The sequence below is a fragment of the Eschrichtius robustus genome, chromosome 7, assembly GCF_028021215.1.
Source record: "Eschrichtius robustus isolate mEscRob2 chromosome 7, mEscRob2.pri, whole genome shotgun sequence".
Lineage (NCBI taxonomy): Eukaryota > Metazoa > Chordata > Mammalia > Artiodactyla > Eschrichtiidae > Eschrichtius > Eschrichtius robustus.
In genome coordinates, this window is record NC_090830.1 from 9,157,533 (window position 1) to 9,177,556 (window position 20,024).

Consider the following 20,024-nt stretch of genomic DNA (forward strand, 5'->3'; position numbering starts at 1 on the left):
GTAGATGAATGAACAAACTGCTTTTGTCTTGAAATCATGGGCTTTGTTTGAAAAATTATGTTCCTATTAAAAATTTCATGAAGCCACATTTATGGGAAAAATCCCAGGGTATTCTGATATTTGGTAAAAGAACTGGATCATTTCTCCCTTTCATCTTCAATGACAAACACAGCCAAGCCTGATGGCTTAGGTCCCTACCCACACCCCAGTAAGAGCGTGCAGAGCCGATCCCCACAGGGCCCACAGGCTCGGACAAAATGACTCACCTTGTCTTCTATCATGCCAGTAAGCACTCTGGTTTCTTCCCTCTCTTTTTCCATGAAGGGAATAAGGTGACCCACGGCCTTCTTCATGACCCGAGCTGACTTTATAACCTGGGGTAAATACACAGAATCAGGCATATTTACCAGAACACCTGGATGATTGCTGCTGGCCACTTGTGAAATTTTAGCACAAATTATTCTGCATGCTTTGTCCTCAGGTCAGTCACCCTGGAGTCCACTTATGACAGTGGGTGGGGTAAGGAAGGAGATCTCCGTGAGGAAAGTCAATGAATGAGGTAGAGCAGAAGGAAAACAAGGCTAGAAACCAAATGTTGCAGTTTCTGTCCTCTGAACTTCTGCACGTTATTTTTTCTCTGCCTGGAAGGCCCTCCATCACATCTCCATGTTCTATACATCCTTCAGGTGTCAAGCTTCTCCTCCCAGAGCCCCTTGTCAGCCTTCTCTTCTCAATCCCCAGTGTTACAATTCACTTACAATTAAGGCTTATGCAAAAAAGGACCTTTTAAAGCTTACAGAATTGGAGAAGAATTTTGCAAACATATATTGGATAAGCGATTAATATCCAAAATATATAAAGAACTAACACAACTTCATAACAAAAAACCAAATATTCCGATTAAAAAGTGGGCAGCAGAACTAAAAAGACATTTTTCCAAAGAAGATATCAAAATGGGCAGTAGGCACATGAAAAGATGCTCAACACCACTAATCATCAGGGAAATGCTAATCAAAACCACACTGAGATATCACCTCACACCTGTTAGAATGGCCATCACCAAGATAAGAAACAACAGGTGCTGGTGAGGATGTGGTGAAAAGGGAACTCTTATGCACTGTTGGTGGGAATGTTAATTAGTCCAACTATATAGAAAACAATATGGAGGTTCTTTAAAAAATTAAAAATAGGTCTACCACACGATCCAGCAATTCCACTTTTGGGTGTAAACCCAAAGGATATGAAATCAGGATTTCGATAAGATATTTGCACATCCATGTTTATCACAGCATTATTTATAATAGCCAAGATATGGAAACAACCCAAACACCCATCAACAGATGAATGGATAAAAAAGATGTGGTACATATATACAATGGAATATTATTCAGCCATGATAAAAGAGGATATCCTGCCATGTGCAAAAAACATAGATGGACCTTGAGTACATTATACTAAGCAAGATAAATCAGATAGAGATAGATAAGTACTGTATGATATCACTTACATGCGGAACCTGAAAAAGGCAAACAGGAAAGAAAAAACAAAACAAAACAGAGAGTAAAATGGTGGTTACCAAAGGATAGGGGATGGGAAGATAAGACTGATGGTATTTAAGGGTACAAACTTGTAACAAGTAAATAAGTCACAGAGATCTAACACAGTATAATGAATATAGACAATAATATTGTACTATAATGATACAGTGTGATAAAAATTACTTCAATGGCAATCATATTACAATATATAAATGTATCACTGTGCACTTTAAATTTACAAAACATAACATGTCAAATTTATTAAATAGACAAAAAAGAACAGGGCCTTTTATAAAATTCATCAACGTATGCTAAAATTCATGAGTAGAAGTAGGATGAGAAACAGGATATTTGCATAGTCTCAAAGTTTCTCCCCACAAGTAAATTTACAGTGGAGAAACATAGCAGGCACCATTAACCAAATGATCAAAGTTAACCTCACCAGTAATGAGACACAGCAACATGATGGGCCTCCTGATATGATCCACCGAGAAGGGCACAGCATTATACTGTGTTATTCTTGCCAAAAATGAGAAAACATCAGACAAATTCAAACTGAGGGACTGGCTACCATTATCAAACTGTACTATATTCTTCAAAAGTCAAGGTCACAAGGAAAGACTCAGGAACTGTTAGAAAAGGCAGGATAAAAGCAATGTGGGGTTGTGGAACACAAAGAGAACAGCAGCAGAAACACTGGTGAAATCTGAATAAGGTCTTTCGTTAACAGTATTACACCAATGTTAATTTCCTGGTTCTGATAACTGTACTATGATCAAGTGAAAATGTTAACATTAGGGGAAGAAGTTGAGTGAGGGATACATGGACACTTTAAACTACATCTGCAACTTGTCTGTAAGTCTAAAGTTAACTCGAAAATAAAAAGTTAAAATAGTAAGTCAACATCATGAAAAATAAAGACTGTGGAACTGCCCCACACGGGGGAGACTAAGACAGGACAACTGAATGCTCCTTATTCTGAGTGTAGTTATGGTTTCACAGGTGCAGACATGTTAAAGCTTATCAAACTGCATCCTTTAAATACGTGCAGTTTATTGTATATTAATTATAAAACAATAAAGCTATAAGAAAAGATGAATGCTATGAAGGAAACAGGGGAAATGGGCAATGAATAATTAAATGTAGAATGAGTTTTAAAAAAATCAACTATACTTTAAATTTTTAAAAAAGTTAAATAAGAAAAAAACAAAAAAGAACAGGGACTTTTCATTTTTTATATGCCTCACAGACCTGAACCCAGAAGGTTCAACAAGACTTGTTAACTGATGTGGTCAGTAGCTGCTGTAAGTCAAAATAAGAGTACTGGTTTTACTTGAAATATATCATTTAATGTATATCACTATTTAAAATGGTAATGACTTTTTCAAAATATTCATCCTTAAGGATGAGCACTGGCTGGTCAAATCAAATCTTAATATGATAATTTTACATTAATCTTCGGGGGTTTTTTTTAATTTAATTTAATTTATTTTTATACAGCAGGTTCTCATTATTATCCATTTTATACATATTAGTGTATACATGTCAATCCCAATCTCCCAATTCATCACACCACCACCACCACCACCCCCGCCACTTTCCCCCCTTGGTGTCCACACATTTGTTCTCTACATCTGTGTCTCTATTTCTGCCTTGCAAACCGGTTCATCTGTACCATTTTTCTAGGTTCCACATACATGCATTAATATACGGTATTTGTTTTTCTCTATCTGACTTAATGCACTCTGTATAACTTGAGTTTTATTTTAATTTGGGGGTGGAGGAGAGACAGGTGTTAGGGTAAGAAGTGATACAGAAGCCCCGAACATGAAGACTAGAATGCTGGGAATATCCAGATGACCTCTAACCTCCACACCAGCCTAGATGGACTTTTCCAAACTACTCCTAAAAATGAATTTAGAGAAAGAATGACCAGAATCACATCTCAATGTCCCTGAGCTCTTGTCAAAATTAAAACCTGAGAAATATACCCAAACTTACTATGCATTAAAAGATAAAGGCTTTTTCTTTCAATTGTAAAAATTTCCCCCCCACCATTTGCCAACCTGAGGTAGAAACATTTTTCCAGCTCCAAAAAGATCACCAACAATTTTCATGCCATTCATCAGTGGCCCTTCAATGATATTCAGAGGCCGGGGATATTTTTCCTGGTTTAATCTGGCTTCCTCAGTATCCTCAATAATGTATTTTTCAATGCCCTACACACACAAAAAAAAAAAAATAGGAAAAATATCACAGAAAAAATTGGCTTAAGTTCAAATAGCCAACAAAGAATAAATCATGGAAATACTTAAGATTATGGGTTTTGGAATCAGACTGCATGGGTTCAAACCCTGGCTCCTATCACTAATTTAGACAATTCATTAAGCCTCAGTTTCCTCGATTAATATATCACACAGTACCAACCTCATGTGGTTATTCTGAGGGTTAAATGAGATAACCAGTGTAAAGTGCTTAGCTGGCTTTATTGATATAAAGTAAATATTGAGTAAAAGTGAAAAATTAGTGACAGAAGGAGTACTAATAAGTGAAGTTCAAATTCATAATAAAATACACTTTTTTTCCTAGTGGTTTAACAGGTTATATATTAACAAATATCTCCTGTGAAAACAGTATGTTTTCTCACTGTAATGTTACAGGGCTGGGTGGGGGGAGGAATGACAATGGGCAGGACACTTAGACGAAGTTCAGTCCATGAAGCTTCTACTGACTTGTCCTGCCTTCACTGCTCAGGCCCTAATCCTCCAGCATCCCCAGTTCAAGGATCCTTAGAGGTGGCTGACTAGTTCCACAACCTGAAGTAGGTGAATCTCAAAAGGTCCAAGAAATTAAAAGTTAAATCCTAGAGGCAAAAAAAGAACTCTGGGGCTTCCCTGGTGGCGCAGTGGTTAAGAATCCGCCTGCCAATGCAGGGGACATGGGTTCGAGCCCTGGTCCGGGAAGATCCCACATGCCACAAAGCAACTAAGCCCATGCGCCATAACTACTGAGCCCGTGCTCTAGAGCCCGTGAGCCACAACTACTGAGCCCACGTGCCACACTACTGAAGCCCGCGTGTCACAACTACTGAAGCCCGCGCGACTAGAGCCCGTGCTACGCAACGAGAAGCCACCGCAATGAGAAGCCCGCGCACCGCAACCAAGAGTAGCCCCCGCTCGCCGCAACTACAGAAAGCCCGCACGCAGCAACAAAGGACCCAACACAGCCAAAACAAATAAATTAATTAAAAAAAAAAAAAAAAAAAAACTCTGAAATTTTCCGGACTCACAAATGAGAAAACTGAAGCCAAGAGATTATTTATCTGGCCTAAAATTCCAGTTATAGCAGAAGAGCCAGGATTCGCTTGTTGACCAAACGACAGCAACTTGGTCTCGGACAGCATTTCTCAACCTCGGCATTACTGACAGTTTGGACTGAATAATTCTCTGTGGTGCAGGCCTATCCTGTGCATTGTAGGATGGTCAGTTCAGCAGCATCCCTGGCCACTGGATGCCAGTAAAAGCTTCCACTGCCAGTTGGGAAAACCAGAAGTATGTCTAGATACTACCAAAGGTGCTGGAGGTGGGGGGGGTGCGTGGAGGGCAAAATCACCCAGGGTGGTCCAGGGAACCTCCTTTGTCAGCTGCTGCAGCACCTCCCCTCCAGCCACATCATCAGCTCCCAGGACGAGCCCCAGCCTCCAGCCCACACTCACCTTCACAAGAGCGTATGCAAGGCGTTCTTCGATGGGGCCATTCCTCCACTCATCGGTCTGGATGACTTTCTTCCCTCCCTTGCCCTGAGTCTGGATTGAAATTTGGACAGAGAGATGATACAACAGGTCACTTACTCAGCTAATTGGCAGAAAAAAACTATGCCTTATTCTTCTTTTACATTTCAAGGCCCTAGTAGAGTATCCAGCATGAATTAAGATCTCGGTAAATGTTTGAGGTAAGGAGAGACGGAAAGAGAGAAGTCTTTTAGGATTTGAACTTTTATTTTTAAAAAGATGTTTTCCTTCCAGTTTTATTAAAATAGAATTGACATACAGCATTGTGTAAGTTTAAGGTATACAGCATAATGAGTTGACTTACACACATCATGAAATGTTTACCACAGTGAGTTTAGTGACCGTCCATCATCTCATATAGATACAAAATAAAAGAAAAAGAAAAAGACATTTTTTCTTGTGATGAGAACTCTCAGGAGTTATTCTCTTGACAACTTTCATATATAATATACAGCAGCATTAATTATATTTATCGTGTTGTACGTTACACCCCTAGTACTTACTTATCTTACGAGGAAGTCTGTATCTTTTGACTGCTTTTATCCTATTCTCCCTCCCACCATCCCTGCCTCTAGTGATCACAAATCTGATCTCTTTTTCTACGCGTTTGTTTGTTTTTAAAGCATAATCGACCTACAACACTATGTTAGTTCCTGGCGCACAGCATAGTGTTTCAATATTCCTATAATCACAAAATGATCACCACTAGGATTTGAATGCTTAGTAGAGAGACAGAGGCTCCATTTTTTTTCTTTCCTTTTTTCCTAAAAGATAGCATCTTAGAACCAAAGATTTCCAGGACAGTAAGAGAAGCTAGCTAAACCTCATATCTGATGAGCTTTTAAAGTTCTCAACAAGGACCATCACTACCCACAGATATGTGCAGAGAGGCTGTAATGAAGCTAAGCCAGAAATCATCCCGGAGGTGGGCACACAAGACACAGACTGTGCTCTCGGGGACTGTGCCGTATCATAAGGGAGGTGGAAATACACAAAGAAAGGTAAGCTAAAGAGAAAGCACGTGCCAAGGGCTGAATGACGAGATGACACAGACGAGGCTAGAAATTTTGAGGATCATCGCAAACTGGAGTGGTGAAGAGAGACCTCGAAGAAGCTGACAGATTCAGCAAAGGGACAAAAGCACAATGATCATGGTATGGAAGGTGAATGGCATGCTGTTTCCTCCATCTCGACTGATGGCACTAGTTGCCCAAACCTAAGACCTAAGTATCACTCCTAAGACCTAAGTATCACTCTTGACTCTCCATCCATTCCGCACGTTCAATCAATCGCCTAGTCCTAATGATTACGTCGTCTCAATTTTTCTCTACCCTGCTTCCACTTTCATACTGCAAGCAGCTAACTGGTCTCCACAGGCCAGGATCACCCTGGTCTCCAATGCATCTTCCACCCTGTAGCCAGAGGGGCCTTTCCAAAATGCAAACCTGATCAAACTGCGCCCATGGGAAAAAATTCACTGTAAGTTCCCTATTTCTCTCCAGATACGGTACCGACTCCTCTCCACGCCATACAATGCCCTGACCTGACTTCCTCCCAGCTTCACCTTCTGCCACTCCTGAGGAGCTCAGCCGTCTTGGACGTTTCAATTCCTTACACTCTCCATCATCTCTTTCACCGCCCCCCGGCCTTCACTTCCGTTCATCTGACATTTATTCAGCACCTACCAGATGCCAGGCCCCAGCTAGATGCAAATACTCCTCCTCTGGCAGGGAATACCAGTACAGTCCAACCCCAAACCTTAGCCTGGCTAACTCCTATTGAGCTTTCAGGTCTCACCTGATCCAGAATTTCTGGGAGGCTTTCCCTGACCACCTCTACCTTTGGGTTCAGTGTCCTTCCTAAGCAGTCTAGAGCATCCTATACATGCCCTGTCACAGCACCTACCCACCACACTCGATGACAACTGCCTCTACACACTTCTGCATGTCTCACTGAGCTGCAGGCTCTGTAGGGGCACGTCTCTCTTACTAGTTAGATCCTCTAAGTACAGAAAGCACAATGCACAAAACAAGAGTTGGGTAAATATTAGCTGAATGATTTAATCCTGAACAAGAACGGATTTTCCAGAGCAATGTTTGGGCAGGATAGTAGAGGCCAAGTCACAGAGTGCCAGAAATCCATGCTCTGGAGTTTGGACTTAACCTTCCAGGCAGTGGTGGTAGGGGTGGAGGTGGGGGAATGATACAATACAAAGTTCTGAAGCTGCAGAGTAACATTCAAAGTAGTAATTTTTTTTCTTTTGGCCACATGGCTTGTGGGATCTTAGTTCCCCACCCAGGGATTGAACCCGGGCCCTTGGCAGTGAAAGCACCGAGTCCTAACAACTGGACCGCCAGGGAATTCCCATCAAAGTGGTATTTTTAAGAGAACCCTAGAAGGGGGAGAATATTTTAACAGTCCATGATGAAGGCCTGAACTACAGCGGGAGGAACAGGAAGAGGAGGAAAGGACAAACATAAAGGCATCAAGTAATGGACAGTGTGGTAGGAAAGAAGGAAGGGCCTGGGGGGAGCTCCAGGGTTGAGGTCTGGGGTAACTGAATGACGCAGGGCTTTGTCACATGTCGAGAGACCAGTGCCTCTCTCGCATGCTGAAAAACCTTAAAGATGGCAATAAAAAAAATATATGTATATATATATATATATATATGTATCTCAGCATTATTTACAATAGCCAAGATGTGAAAACCACCTAAGTGTTCATCAGTGAATGAGTGGATATAGAAAGTGTGGTGTATATATATACAATGGAATATTATTTGGACATAAAAAGAGGAAATCCTGCCATCTGAAACAGCATGGATGGACCTTGAGGGCATCATGCTAAGTGAAATAAGTCAGACAGAGAAAGACAAATACTGTATGATCTCACTTATATTTGGAATCTAAAAAAGAAACAAATGTGGTGATGGACGTTAACTAAACTTACTGTGATGATCATTTCACAGTAGATGCTGATATCAAATCATTATGCTGCACACCTGAAACTAATGCTACAGGTTAATTATACCTCAATTAAAAAGACTAAAAATTCCAAAATCCATGGACTATGTACTCTGACCTTTATTTAAGAGAAAATATGAAACTAGAGCTGTGTGACACCACAAAAAAAAAAAAGGAAAGGAAAAAACAAGAAAGAGTCCTTCTAAAGCTCACATTCACATCACCTGATACATGTAAACACCATTTGTTCTATTAGCCACACAATCAGGCAATTCCTGCCTGCGGGATGGAGTCTGATAAGTAAAAACAGGGCAGAGTGTTCCAAACACTCTTGGAAAAAAGACGTGGTGTGTTCACAGAAAAACACCAGTGCTCTGCACAGCAGGGGCGGGGAGGGGTCGATACATGTGTGATTATGAACAGTGGGAAACGAGGATGCAGTGAAGGCCAGTGAGGATTTCACTACAGTGTCAGGGATTTCACTACCCCACCTCATAAATGATAAACATGCTTCAGAAAATCAATATTTTAAATGGTACCATTTAAGAGCAGCTATTTCAGAAGTACGACCTGGCATGCTGTGCCCATCTGCTTTCCAACTAGTTATTCGGTAGGATACTCTCCATGATCTAAACACAAGTTGCTGCGGTTTCACACACTAAGTCAGCCAGACACCAGACACACCGAGGAAGCTCATCAAAACAGAAAGATTCCAAGCAGAGTGGCCACTCAACTGCCAAGTCCATTGGCTACTCCTTCAACTGCATCTACTGCTCGAGAGCAGCTCCCGCTTCACAGGGTCCTCGTGGGGACATGTGTTTTGGTTTTGATATTAAACTGGACCAGCATCAAAGGAGGAAACTCCTCAAGAAGAAACCAAAGGGGAGCGTGAGTGCCCACTGGCACTCAGAAGCACCAAGTCCGGATCAAGGAACAGATGGCCTTTTTTCCAGAAAAGTATCAAGAATACTTCGTCCGATAAACCCATCATAAATTGAAAATACAGTAAGTCGAAAACACAATTACACACCTAACCTTGAACATCATAGCTTAGCCTAGCCCACCCTAAACATGCTCAGAACACTCACATTAAACTATAGATGGGCAAAATCATCTAACACAAAGCTTATTTTATAATAAAGTGTTGAATATCTCATGTAATTTATTGAATACTGTCCTGGAAGTGAAAAACAGAATGGCTGTGTCGGTACAGAGTGGTTGTAAGTGTAGTGGTTGTTCCCCTCGTGATGGCGGGCTGATGGGGAGCTGTGATTTGCCGCCGCTGCCCAGCATCAGGAGAGAGGATGGTACTGCATATCGCTCGCCTGGGAAAAGACCAAAATTCAAAAATTCAAAGTATGGTTTTTACTGAGTGCTTACTGCTTTCGCACCATCGTAAGTTGGGGACCTGTGTATTCTCACAATGGATGGCCATTCAAGAGCCATCCCACCCAGAGCAGAGATCCTCCCCGTTCATGCCCAAAGAGTACTGCCTAATAAACTCCACGGGAATTGCATGGTCTCATGACACCTGGAACTTACTCGCCACAGTTCAGCCTGCACCAAATCAGGGGAATTATTTTTCAATAAAGCCCATTAGAGAGTTTAGGAAGATCAGAGACAGGACTCTTTCCACCCTTTTTAATAATAATATTGAATAATCTATCAGATGAAACTTGGGTGCAGAGTTCATCATTTCATATGAAAAAGAAATAATCATTCTCTTATATAGAAAATAATTCCTCAACCCTTATTTGTCTCATAATATTCCTGCTTTTCACGCTCCCTTTGCACTCGGTGTATCCTGAGGAATGGCTACAGAGCTGACGACTCCTGGCAGTGATGAAAGCATACCTGTTTTGGTTATTAATTCCTTACTGGTAACAGAAGTCACCTTGAATGTAGACAGCCTACTTGACAGAGGGGTCAATGGCTTGTGATAAGTCCTTGTGCTTACATGAAGAGGGCGGCACTTGTTTATACGATGGATTGTTGAACTCTTGCAATTTTTTTTTTCTTAATTAATTTATTTTTGGCTGCATTGGGTCTTCATTGCTGCACACGGGCTTTCTCTAGTTACGGCAGGCGGGGGCTCTCTTCATTGTGGTGCATGGGCTTCTCATTGCAGTGGCTTCTCTTGTTGCGGAGCACGGGCTCTAGGTGTGCGGGCTCCAGTAGTTGTGGCACGCGGGCTCAGTAGTTGTGGCGCACAGGCTTAGCTGCTCCACGACATGTGGGATCTTCCCTGACCAGGGCTCGAACCCGTGTCCCCTGACTTGGCAGGCGGATTCTTAACCACTGCGCCACCAGGGAAGCCTGAACCCTTGCAATTGTGATGAAGATTTCCCCCTTAATCTTCAGCTGTGCCCCAGGGGCAAAACCTCTCGGTAGCTCAGCAAGATATAGAGAAACAAAAAATTGTAAGCAAATACTGAAAGTGAACAAAGACCGAAAAGAATGACTGATATAAAATACAAGACCAGCAAAACCGTATATAAGAATAGACTTATGGAGCCCTACCTTTCCTAAGCGAGAGCTGTCTCATCTGAACAGTAGAGAAGATGAAATAGCACATCACTTTATGGGTTAATTAAGAACGCTCTAGTATAACTTCCTGATATAGAAGCTATGATGCCCTTCTGGCCTTCAGCAGAACCCTGTTTTAGTCAGTGATTCATGAAGGATCCCCCGCTAAGTGGAAGGCAGGCTAAGACAAAAACTGAATAGTGTTTCACACTCACGTCTTGGGCTAAGCACTTTGTCTACCTGAGTAGAAACAATCATGGAAATAGTGAAGGAAAGCTAGGCACTGTTTCTTATGTAATGAGCTGTGATGCAGAACTTGATTATATTTGCAACAGTCAAGACATTTCCGTCCTGGGTCCACATGAGAAATCAGAAATGTCCCAAGGAACTGAGAGGAGGGTCATGTGCTCACTGGCACTGAGTCTGAACTCCACTCAGCCTTGCTGAATGAACCTAAGGCTAACATGAGCGGTTTCAGAAATCTAAATCTTGTCTCCCGTGAGGCTAATAAATCAAGGATGCAGTTAATCCTAAATTGTCCTATCCTTCTAGAACATTTCAGTACTCTTCGAAGGAAGAGGAAAAGTTAGGAGTTCTGCCAGAGATGAATTCAGATTTTAACATGGAAAACATTAACACAGGTGGCAACACACACAAAAGCATTCTACCACTTTCCCAACGTGCTTTGTGAGAAAAATGTCTTCCCTTGCTATCACTTTCTGAAATAAATTAAAAAGTAAGTTTTCTTGAGGTAAAGATCTCATCTTTCCTTAAACTGAGTTCTAGGAAGCAGCACCCATAATAGATACTTAATACACCTAGGACTGCCAAACACGTAATAAATGGAAACAAGGAACTGATTTTTGGATTAACAAAAATTATTCTCATGTCTATAGATCAAATGTGTACAGACCTCAAACCCTGAACGGTAGAACTGTGCCACAACTGGACTAGATCCTAATATAAACAGGTATAAATACAAATATAAAGCTGTAACAAAATATCCAAAGTAGCCAATTTACATTATGAGGTAGAAAAATATCCAATAAAATGGAAAGATGTTCCCAGTATACTGCTAAACAAACGGGTTATCAAAAAAGCATTGAGAATATAGTTAACATTTTTATTAAAAATGTGAGTGTGCGTGTATGTGTGTGTGTGTGTGTGTGTGTGTGTGGACACACCTATCAGCACATATTCGTATTGAAAAAAACCAAAACCATGACTAGAAGGTTGTAACAAAATCTCAACAGTGGTTAAAAATGGGTAGTAGGATTATGAGTAATTTTTATTTTCTTCTTTTGCTTACCTGTATTTTGTACATTTTCTAGAGTTAATATGTGTTACTTTGGTATGAGAAAAATTAATTTTACGTTTTAAAATAAACTTAAAGAAATATAAATTAAGAATACTGAAGCAGATGGGTAAGGCCTGCTTCTCCTTCCTTGCCCTAATGAAAACACCTTCTCTAGAACTCTCTGTAGAAACTTTCAATGATTCAAAGACACGGCTGGATCCTTGCTTCTATTCTACAACGAAGGTCTAATAACACTAAGTGAATGAAAGATTCAAAGATAGGAAAAGCCATCCATCGGAACACCTCTCCCTACCTGGGCGTAGTGTAAGAGCTTCTCGGTGGCCTCAGGGTCTCTGTTCCAGATGAGGTCCTCACAGAGCTGGAGAAGTTCCTTGTGGATGTCATCATACACAGGAAGGCTTCCAGCATTCACTATCCCCATGTCCATACCAAACTAAGGGCAATAAAAAGAAAAATGAGGATTTCTAGGGATACTCTAAATCGGAGTCAGCGACTCTTTCTGTGAAGAGCCAGATAGAAAATACTGTAGGCCACAGCTTCTGTCGCAACCACTCAGCTCTGCTGCTGTAGCATAAAAGCATCCATAGACAGGATATGAGTGAGAGTGTGTGACTTTGTTCTAATAAAACTGTATTCACAGAACTCTGAATAAAGCAGAGCAGAGTTAGTTTGTGGGCCGAAGTCTGCAAACCCCTGCCCTAAGTAAAAGCTGGTGTCAAAGGGTAAACAGGTGTTCCACTATACCTTGATTGCATGGTAAAGGAAAACCCCATGCATTGCTTCTCGAATGGCTTCCATTCCTCGGAATGAAAAGGACAAGTTGGAAAGACCTCCACTTACTTTGGCTCCAGGTAACGTTTCCTGAAAAAAATTTTAAAATGTGAAAAGATTTCCCTACTTTGCCAAAAGCAGCAATCACATCCCTTAAGCTTTATTTATAACAGTGGAAAGTAAAAAAAAAAACCAAACATATAGAGTTCAAAGTATTTCAGAGCTTCTTTTAGCTAGACGTAGACCACAACTTGCATATCAGGACATCACAAAGGCAGTGCTTCATAGTTTTTCCTACTAGACTCTAATCTCCCTAAGGGAAAATAAAAAATTCTGCTTTATCTCTGTATACTTCTGCAGGGACCATGATAGGGCCACAATACATGGTGAGTATGCCATAAAATATTTGCTGGAGAGGGACTTCCCTGGCAGTCCAATGGTTAAGACTCTGCGCTTCCACTGCAGGGGGCATGGGTTCGATCCCTGGTCGGGGAACTAAGATCCTGCATGCCGCACCGCACAGCTAAAAAGAAAAAAAACTTTGCTGGATAAATAACAGAAAAAGAAAGAAACAGAGACAGATAACAGAGAGAGAGAGAGAGACAGACAGAGAGAACAAACAGAGAGACAGAGAGTAGTTGGTCATTCACGGAAGGCACAAGCTACTAGAAGGCTTCCATTGCCTAAATGAACAAACTCCCAGGTTCACTATAAACTTGACTAATTTTAAAAGGGCAAAAGGAAATTGAGGTTCCCACCACACCTTATGACATATCAAGCATTAGTATGCATGTGGAACAACAGGAACTCTTACTTACTGTTGGTTAAAGTACAAACTTGCTCAAGCATTTTGGGAGAGAGCTGGTCACTGTCTGCTACTGTGACCCAACCCTTCCACTTCTGGGTATATTTTATAGGGAAGCTCATGCAAGAGATATATACAAGAGATATACACAAGAACGCTCATGGCAGCCTTGCTCATAACATACCCAAATTGGAAACACACCAAATGTCTAGGGACTTCCCTGATGGGGAAGTGGTTAAGAACCCACCTGCCAATGCAGGGGGCAAGGGTTCAAGCCCTGGTCCGGGAAGATCCCGCGTGCCGCGGAGCAACTAAGCCCGTGCGCCACAACTACTGAGCCTGCGCTCTAGAGCCCATGAGCCACAACTACTGAGCCCATGCGCTGCAACTACTGAAGCCTGCGTGCCTAGATCCCGTGCTCCGTGACAAGAGAAGCCACCGCAATGAGAAGCCCGCACACTGCAAGGAAGAGTAGCCCCTGCTGTCCGCAACTAGAGAAAAACCCGCAGGCAGCAACGAAGACCCAACGCAGCCAAAAATAAAACATTAAAAAAAAAAAAAAAACCCACAAAAAACCAAATGTCTATCAACAGCAGAACAGTTAATTATGAAACAGGTATATGATGGAATATTATACATTAATTAAAATGAACAAAGTACAGCTACAACAACACAGGTGAATCATTAAAATGAGACTGGGTGAGGAAAAAAGGCATTAGAATCTTAAAGCTCAAAAATAGGCAAAACTATACTGTTTATACAGTTAATTCTCATTATTTGTGATAGTTATGTTCTATGAAGTCACTGCAAACACTGCAAATTGGGGAAAAAAAACACTGCTCCCATGGGAAATGCAGGGTTAGGTTCGTGAACCTCTGGTCCCAAAATTATCATCACTGATCAACATATAACCCTGTTTTATATGTGTTTCCATTTAAAGACATCTTGTTTAGTATATATTGTTGATTTCCTACCACTGAGCTCACAGCCAACAGCACCACAACTCGTGTCTAAACAAAGTTCATCTAACACACATATTTTCTCCATAAGGCACACAACAGCCTTCTTGCACATAGGAACACTAGACAACACTTCAGCACAATGCGTGGGGGCCATTTAAATAAGAGAAATCAATCACCAAGAAAAAGCTCAAAAATGTGAAAAACATGGCACTAAACGGACCATGAAAAGGGCACTTGTTTACGGAATGAGGGCTGAACCAAGAGGTTCAACCCTGTTGACTCATCTGGAACACGTGGGTCAGGCACTCAGCTCTCTCACCACTCTGCACAAGCATATGCCTGTGAATGATGCAGAAGCACCATCAGTATTGATTTTGGGGTCACAAATAAATTTTAGTGAGTAGGTGAATTTGCAGATACAAAATCTATGGATAATTCAGATTGACTGTGTATACAGAAGTGATAAAATTTTAAAGAAAAGCAACAAAGTAGAATCATAAAACTCAGCCTGTTGAAACATGCATAAAATTCAGAATGAGGGTGTAATGAGAAAGGGAGAGCCATGGGGGCACTACCCATGTTCCATTTCAGGACGCAAGTGAAAGTGAAAGCTATTACATGCTTCATAATTAATTATTTATCATACTCTATTATTTTTTCTATATTTCCCGGTATGTGTGCTTTACTTCACAGTATAAAATAACATATAAAAGAAAAACAATAAAGGCCCCTAAATTTCAGAAAACCAATTTACTACCTAAGAATAAGAATGTCAATATTCCTTGCCAATAAATATATATGTTAGCTCAAACTATTCACTGGAGCCATGTGATAAATCTAAGCAATGTCTTGGGTAGAAAGGAGAAAAATACTCATACTCACTTTAATGACTTTTGTTGCATTGATAAAATTAACAGCATACAAGTTGTGTTCTTCCATCCCAGTACCAATGGTGAGGATATTAGGGTCAAAGATGATGTCATTTGGATTGAAGCCCAGTTTTTTCAAAAGGAGATGGTAGGCCCGGGTGCACACTCTGATTTTGGTGTCTGTTTCTGTTGCCTGGGCAAAGGAGTAAAAGATGTAATTTGAAATAGAAAAATGAGGTGTTATCTATGAAAACAGAAGGACAATTTACTTGTTGAAAGCGCTTAAGTATCAATGCTTGGATTTCATAGAAATCCAAATGCCAAGCAACCTCTAAATGTTTATCAAATTATCTCCAAGGAGGAATTGGTTTAAAGTCCCTTTGTGTTTTCATCAACACAAACAGCTACACTACTTCTGTAAAGATCAAATCTTACACACACGTATGGTATATTAATAAACAGCCTTCTTAAAAATACACACATATGATAAAAATTCTACTACTACTAAAGAATAAATTTAAAAATACGTGCCCTTTCTCTCTGGACCTGCCTGCAGTGTCCTAACCCATCACCCAGGCTTTCTTGGACCTTCCTGCAGTAACAGTCTACACAGATTCATAGATGTGTATTTATTCCCCACCTCCAACCCCACCCACCATAACATTAGCTAACTAACTTGTGCCTTAAGTCATAAATATAAATATTACTTTTCAAAACAGTGACCCTAGAAAGCCAAGCACGGACTCCAGCAAATCCCAGTTCTCCTGTTGCTTCCCATCATCCTCAGAATCAGGTCCCATGCCTCCAATTCTGTTTCCTACCATTGCCCCCTCATCTACTCCACTCTCCCCACACTGCTCCCTTGATGTTCCTGAAACCCAACAAGCTTGTCCTCCCTCAGAACCTTTCTATTCATTACTGCCACTGCCCGGAACACACTGTGACATGGCTTTGTGCTTTGCATCACTCAGGTCTCCACCCAAATGTCCCCTTTTCAGAGAAGCCTTCCTTAATCACCATCTCTAAACCAGCCCCCTGCCGCCCCTCTTGCATCCTCCACTCTTTTTCATGGTATCTCTCCTTCTAGAAAATATATTTATTTGGCAACTTGTTTATTCTTTTTTGTTTTGTTATTTATTATTAATTTGTCATCGTGAGCTAGAATCAGTCTTGCTGTATCCCCAGAGCCTAGGGCAGTGCCTGCCAGAGGATGTGCTCAATAATACTGTTGAATGAATGAATGAATGAGGCTTTGACCAGGGCATTTCTTTTTCTTTCTTTCTTTCTTTCTTTTTCTTTTTCTTTCTTTCTTTCTCTCTCTCTCTCTCTCTCTTTCTTTCTTTCTTTCTTTATGGCTGCGTTGGGTCTTCGTTGCTGTGCACAGGCTTTCTCTAGTTGTGGCGAGTAGGGGTTACTCTTCCTTGCGGTGTGTGGGCTTCAATAGTTGTGGCATGCAGGCTCAGTAGTTGTGGCTCGTGGGCTCTAGAGCACAGGCTCAGTAGTTGTGGCACACGGGCTTAGTTGCTCTGTGGCATGTGGGATCTTCCCGGACCAGGGATCGAACCCGTGTCCCCTGCACCGGCAGATGGATTCTTATCCACTGCGCCCCCAGGGAAGCCCCGACTCAAGGCGTTTCTGAACTTGGTCATGGAAACTGTCTTCAGGTCAAATTTACAACCTCAACGCGAGGCTTATTCAACGAATTTCATGCTGAATGATTTCTGTTTGTAGAAAAACAACAAATCTGCTCTGAAGAAAAAATGAATACTTGCAATCACTACAGTGGTTCCAAAAAAATAAGTCACATACAGTTCTGAATAAATGTGCAAAACGTTCTTGAAAAGTGTCCAACACCACTGAATTAAGTGTTGAGTCTTCCAGGCTGACCCCTTGGAGGGAGGATACCCTTGACCAGATGTGAACATGAAGTATGGTAAATAAGCTGCTGATCACACACATCCTGACCTCTAGAGGGAGCTCTCAGGCGACCACAGGGATGAGGGGTGCGGACACTCTGCTGTAGTTCAAGGACATTTAGTGAGGCCCCAGCCTCCAGAGAAAGGCGTGGCAGGGGAATTATAAAAAGAACTCCCTCAGATCTAGGTTTCTGATTGCTCGCCTACTTTGGTGTTCTTTTTCAACTGTTCTCCGTGATGTCTAATCTATCCCTGCTTCCTGCAGCTGCTGGGGTTAGAGTTTACCTCCTGCTGGGATGTGCTCCCACGACTTAGCAGACCAAGGGGCCCAGGGAAAGGACCACAAGGAGTGGGCTCTGCAGCCCCACTGCTCCAGGCTTCAGGGAAGGTGGCAGGCTCTCATCTTCCTTAACTGAATGTCTTCAACAAACTTCTTACTTCTTCCCTCAGTTAGTGATAAAGTTAAGGTTAAGATCAAGATGTGGGCCCAGAAGAAAGTGGCCAAGAGCAGGTCACCCAGGGTCACCTTTAGTCTTGGACTTTTATTTCCCCTTTCACAGAGAGCCAAACAGAGTTCTAGGCTCTAGGTTCATGGCCCAGCTAAGCTCACTAAGAGAAAAGGCACAGGGGTTTGGGGCTACCAGTGCTGTTAGTATTTCTTCATCACCTAGTTTGGTTGGTAGGTCCTGGTCATTTCTTTCTCTGAGCCATGAATGACATCTCACAGGACAGGAATTCATTTCTAGGTCAGAACTGAATCATCAACTATCAGCTCTGCAAGGATGAGGCCCCTGTCAAATTGTTCTACCAGCACCTAGTACACTACCTGCCACATTAACAGACAAACAGCTACTGTCTGCTGAATAAACAAGCAAATCTCAGAATGCACAGAGTTTCGATGGACAGGCCTTTGCCAGGAGCATATCGTGTTAGATTCTCCAAGGTTCTCTTTGTCCTGTTCCTCAGCCAGGGTTGTGAGATAAACATACGAATAAGCTTCAAGGCTTGAGGATTTCAAAGATCCAGAAGCTCTCAACTCTGGTGGCACATTTTAATAACCCAGAGGGATTTTCGTTTTCTAATCCTAATACCTGAACCTCACTCGAGACCAGTTCAATCAGAATCCTAAGACGACCTAAGCAACAGTATTTTTAAAGAGCCCCTTAGCGATACTAACATACAGCCCAGGTGAGAACCACTGAAGAGTGAGAGGCACCTTCTCAGGCTGAGCTAGAAGAGACCTCAGGGACAGTACTGCAAATCTAAGGGCCAAGAAGGAGGAATAAATATCTTTTATGATTTTATGATTTATCAGGTTTATTCTTAAGCTGTAGTAAAGCTAGGCAGCCATCAGTAGGTAGGAGGCTTCAGTTAAGAAATCCACTGCTCAGGCTTTGCTAGATTATCAGACACTTAGGGAAAAATGAGATAAGAGTAAAACAATTTTTGATTTAGTCATCGAGGCTGATACTGTGAGAAAGAAAGAAAAAGGATCAAAGACACCTAGGTTCTGTGAAAATGCACCCTGACAAGGAGCAGAGAAGGAACGGGACCAACTTCAGAGGCAAGTTAAAGGTTTCAAACTTGACTGAACCAGCTTAACGTGGGCCACGGAACACAGCAGAGTTCAAAACGGAAGTGATGGAAAGGGACGTGTGTGCCACCATCAGAAAGGCACTGACAAGTCAGAAAGGAAAAAGCTGAGGAAGGGAAGTTTCCAAGGGAAAATACAGGACAAGGCACCCGTTGGCCTAAAATCACTCAGGGCAAGGGATTGGTTCAGAAATCCTTGGAGTGACTTCCCTACTGGGGTAAATGTGTGGGCGTAAGCAGCTGAAGGTTAGGACACCCAGAGGCCGGCAGAAGCAGCAGGCCTGCGGGCAGAAGTGGAGGCATGGGATGAAGGACAGGGCAGAGCACTGAGCTGGGGTCGTAGGAGACGCAAGGTCACCTTGGAACGCCTCCTGGCTCACTTTTCTCCTGAAAGAACGGAGGCTGTGCCCTGGCAGAACTCACACTTAAGGCAGAATGTGGATGCCAGGAACTCAGGATTACAGAGGAAATGGATAGGATTTCAGACATGGAATCGACACCGAGAGGCGATCTGGTGAGGAAAAAGAGGTGTCAGTTGCAATCTAGAAACTGCAGGTGCCACCACACTGAAAACTTCTGAACTCTTTAAAGAAGTCAAGTTGTTTTAAACGTCACCTTCTAGGAGAGGATGCAAATCCTGTGCGGGGTGAAAGGGAGGAAGGAGAAGGAAATTCTTAATATGTTTATCGATCCCTGGATAGAGTGGAGGATGGGTCGGCTTTAGTACATTCAAAGGGAGAGCTAAGAAGGGGATACAGTAGAAAGAGACAGCTCATAGGAAGAGCAAAGAAAAAGACTGACCTACTATCCAGAGATGTATTTAAAACCAATACCCAAAAATATTTAGATAAGACCCATAACCTATCTAATTTTGCCTTCCTTTTAACAATCGAGCTTTAAATATGAACTCTTTCCCTGCCCTTCAGATCTTTCTGGAATCCCACCATGCTAGATTTTCCCTGCTTCATCAGGT

The 20,024-nt window shown here is 41.8% G+C and overlaps 1 protein-coding gene across 5 annotated transcripts in view; it reads right to left on the bottom strand.

The window, feature by feature from the left end:
• The window catches only part of MTR (5-methyltetrahydrofolate-homocysteine methyltransferase), a 130,367-nt gene that overhangs the window by 62,380 nt on the left and 47,963 nt on the right, over window positions 1-20,024 (bottom strand). For 4 of the 5 annotated variants that reach the window (XR_011074468.1, XR_011074469.1, XM_068547549.1 and 1 more), the window contains exons 16-21: window positions 15,556-15,735; window positions 12,880-12,996; window positions 12,428-12,568; window positions 5,254-5,343; window positions 3,605-3,757; window positions 267-374 (exon numbers count right to left, since the gene is read on the bottom strand). Coding sequence is in view for 3 of the 5 variants with exons in the window: in XM_068547549.1 (XP_068403650.1) it covers window positions 267-374; window positions 3,605-3,757; window positions 5,254-5,343; window positions 12,428-12,568; window positions 12,880-12,996; window positions 15,556-15,735 (789 nt within the window). In the remaining 2 variants the exon portion in view is untranslated. The remainder of the gene's footprint in view (window positions 1-266; window positions 375-3,604; window positions 3,758-5,253; window positions 5,344-12,427; window positions 12,569-12,879; window positions 12,997-15,555; window positions 15,736-20,024) is intronic. The other variant, XM_068547550.1, reaches the window with a different exon arrangement.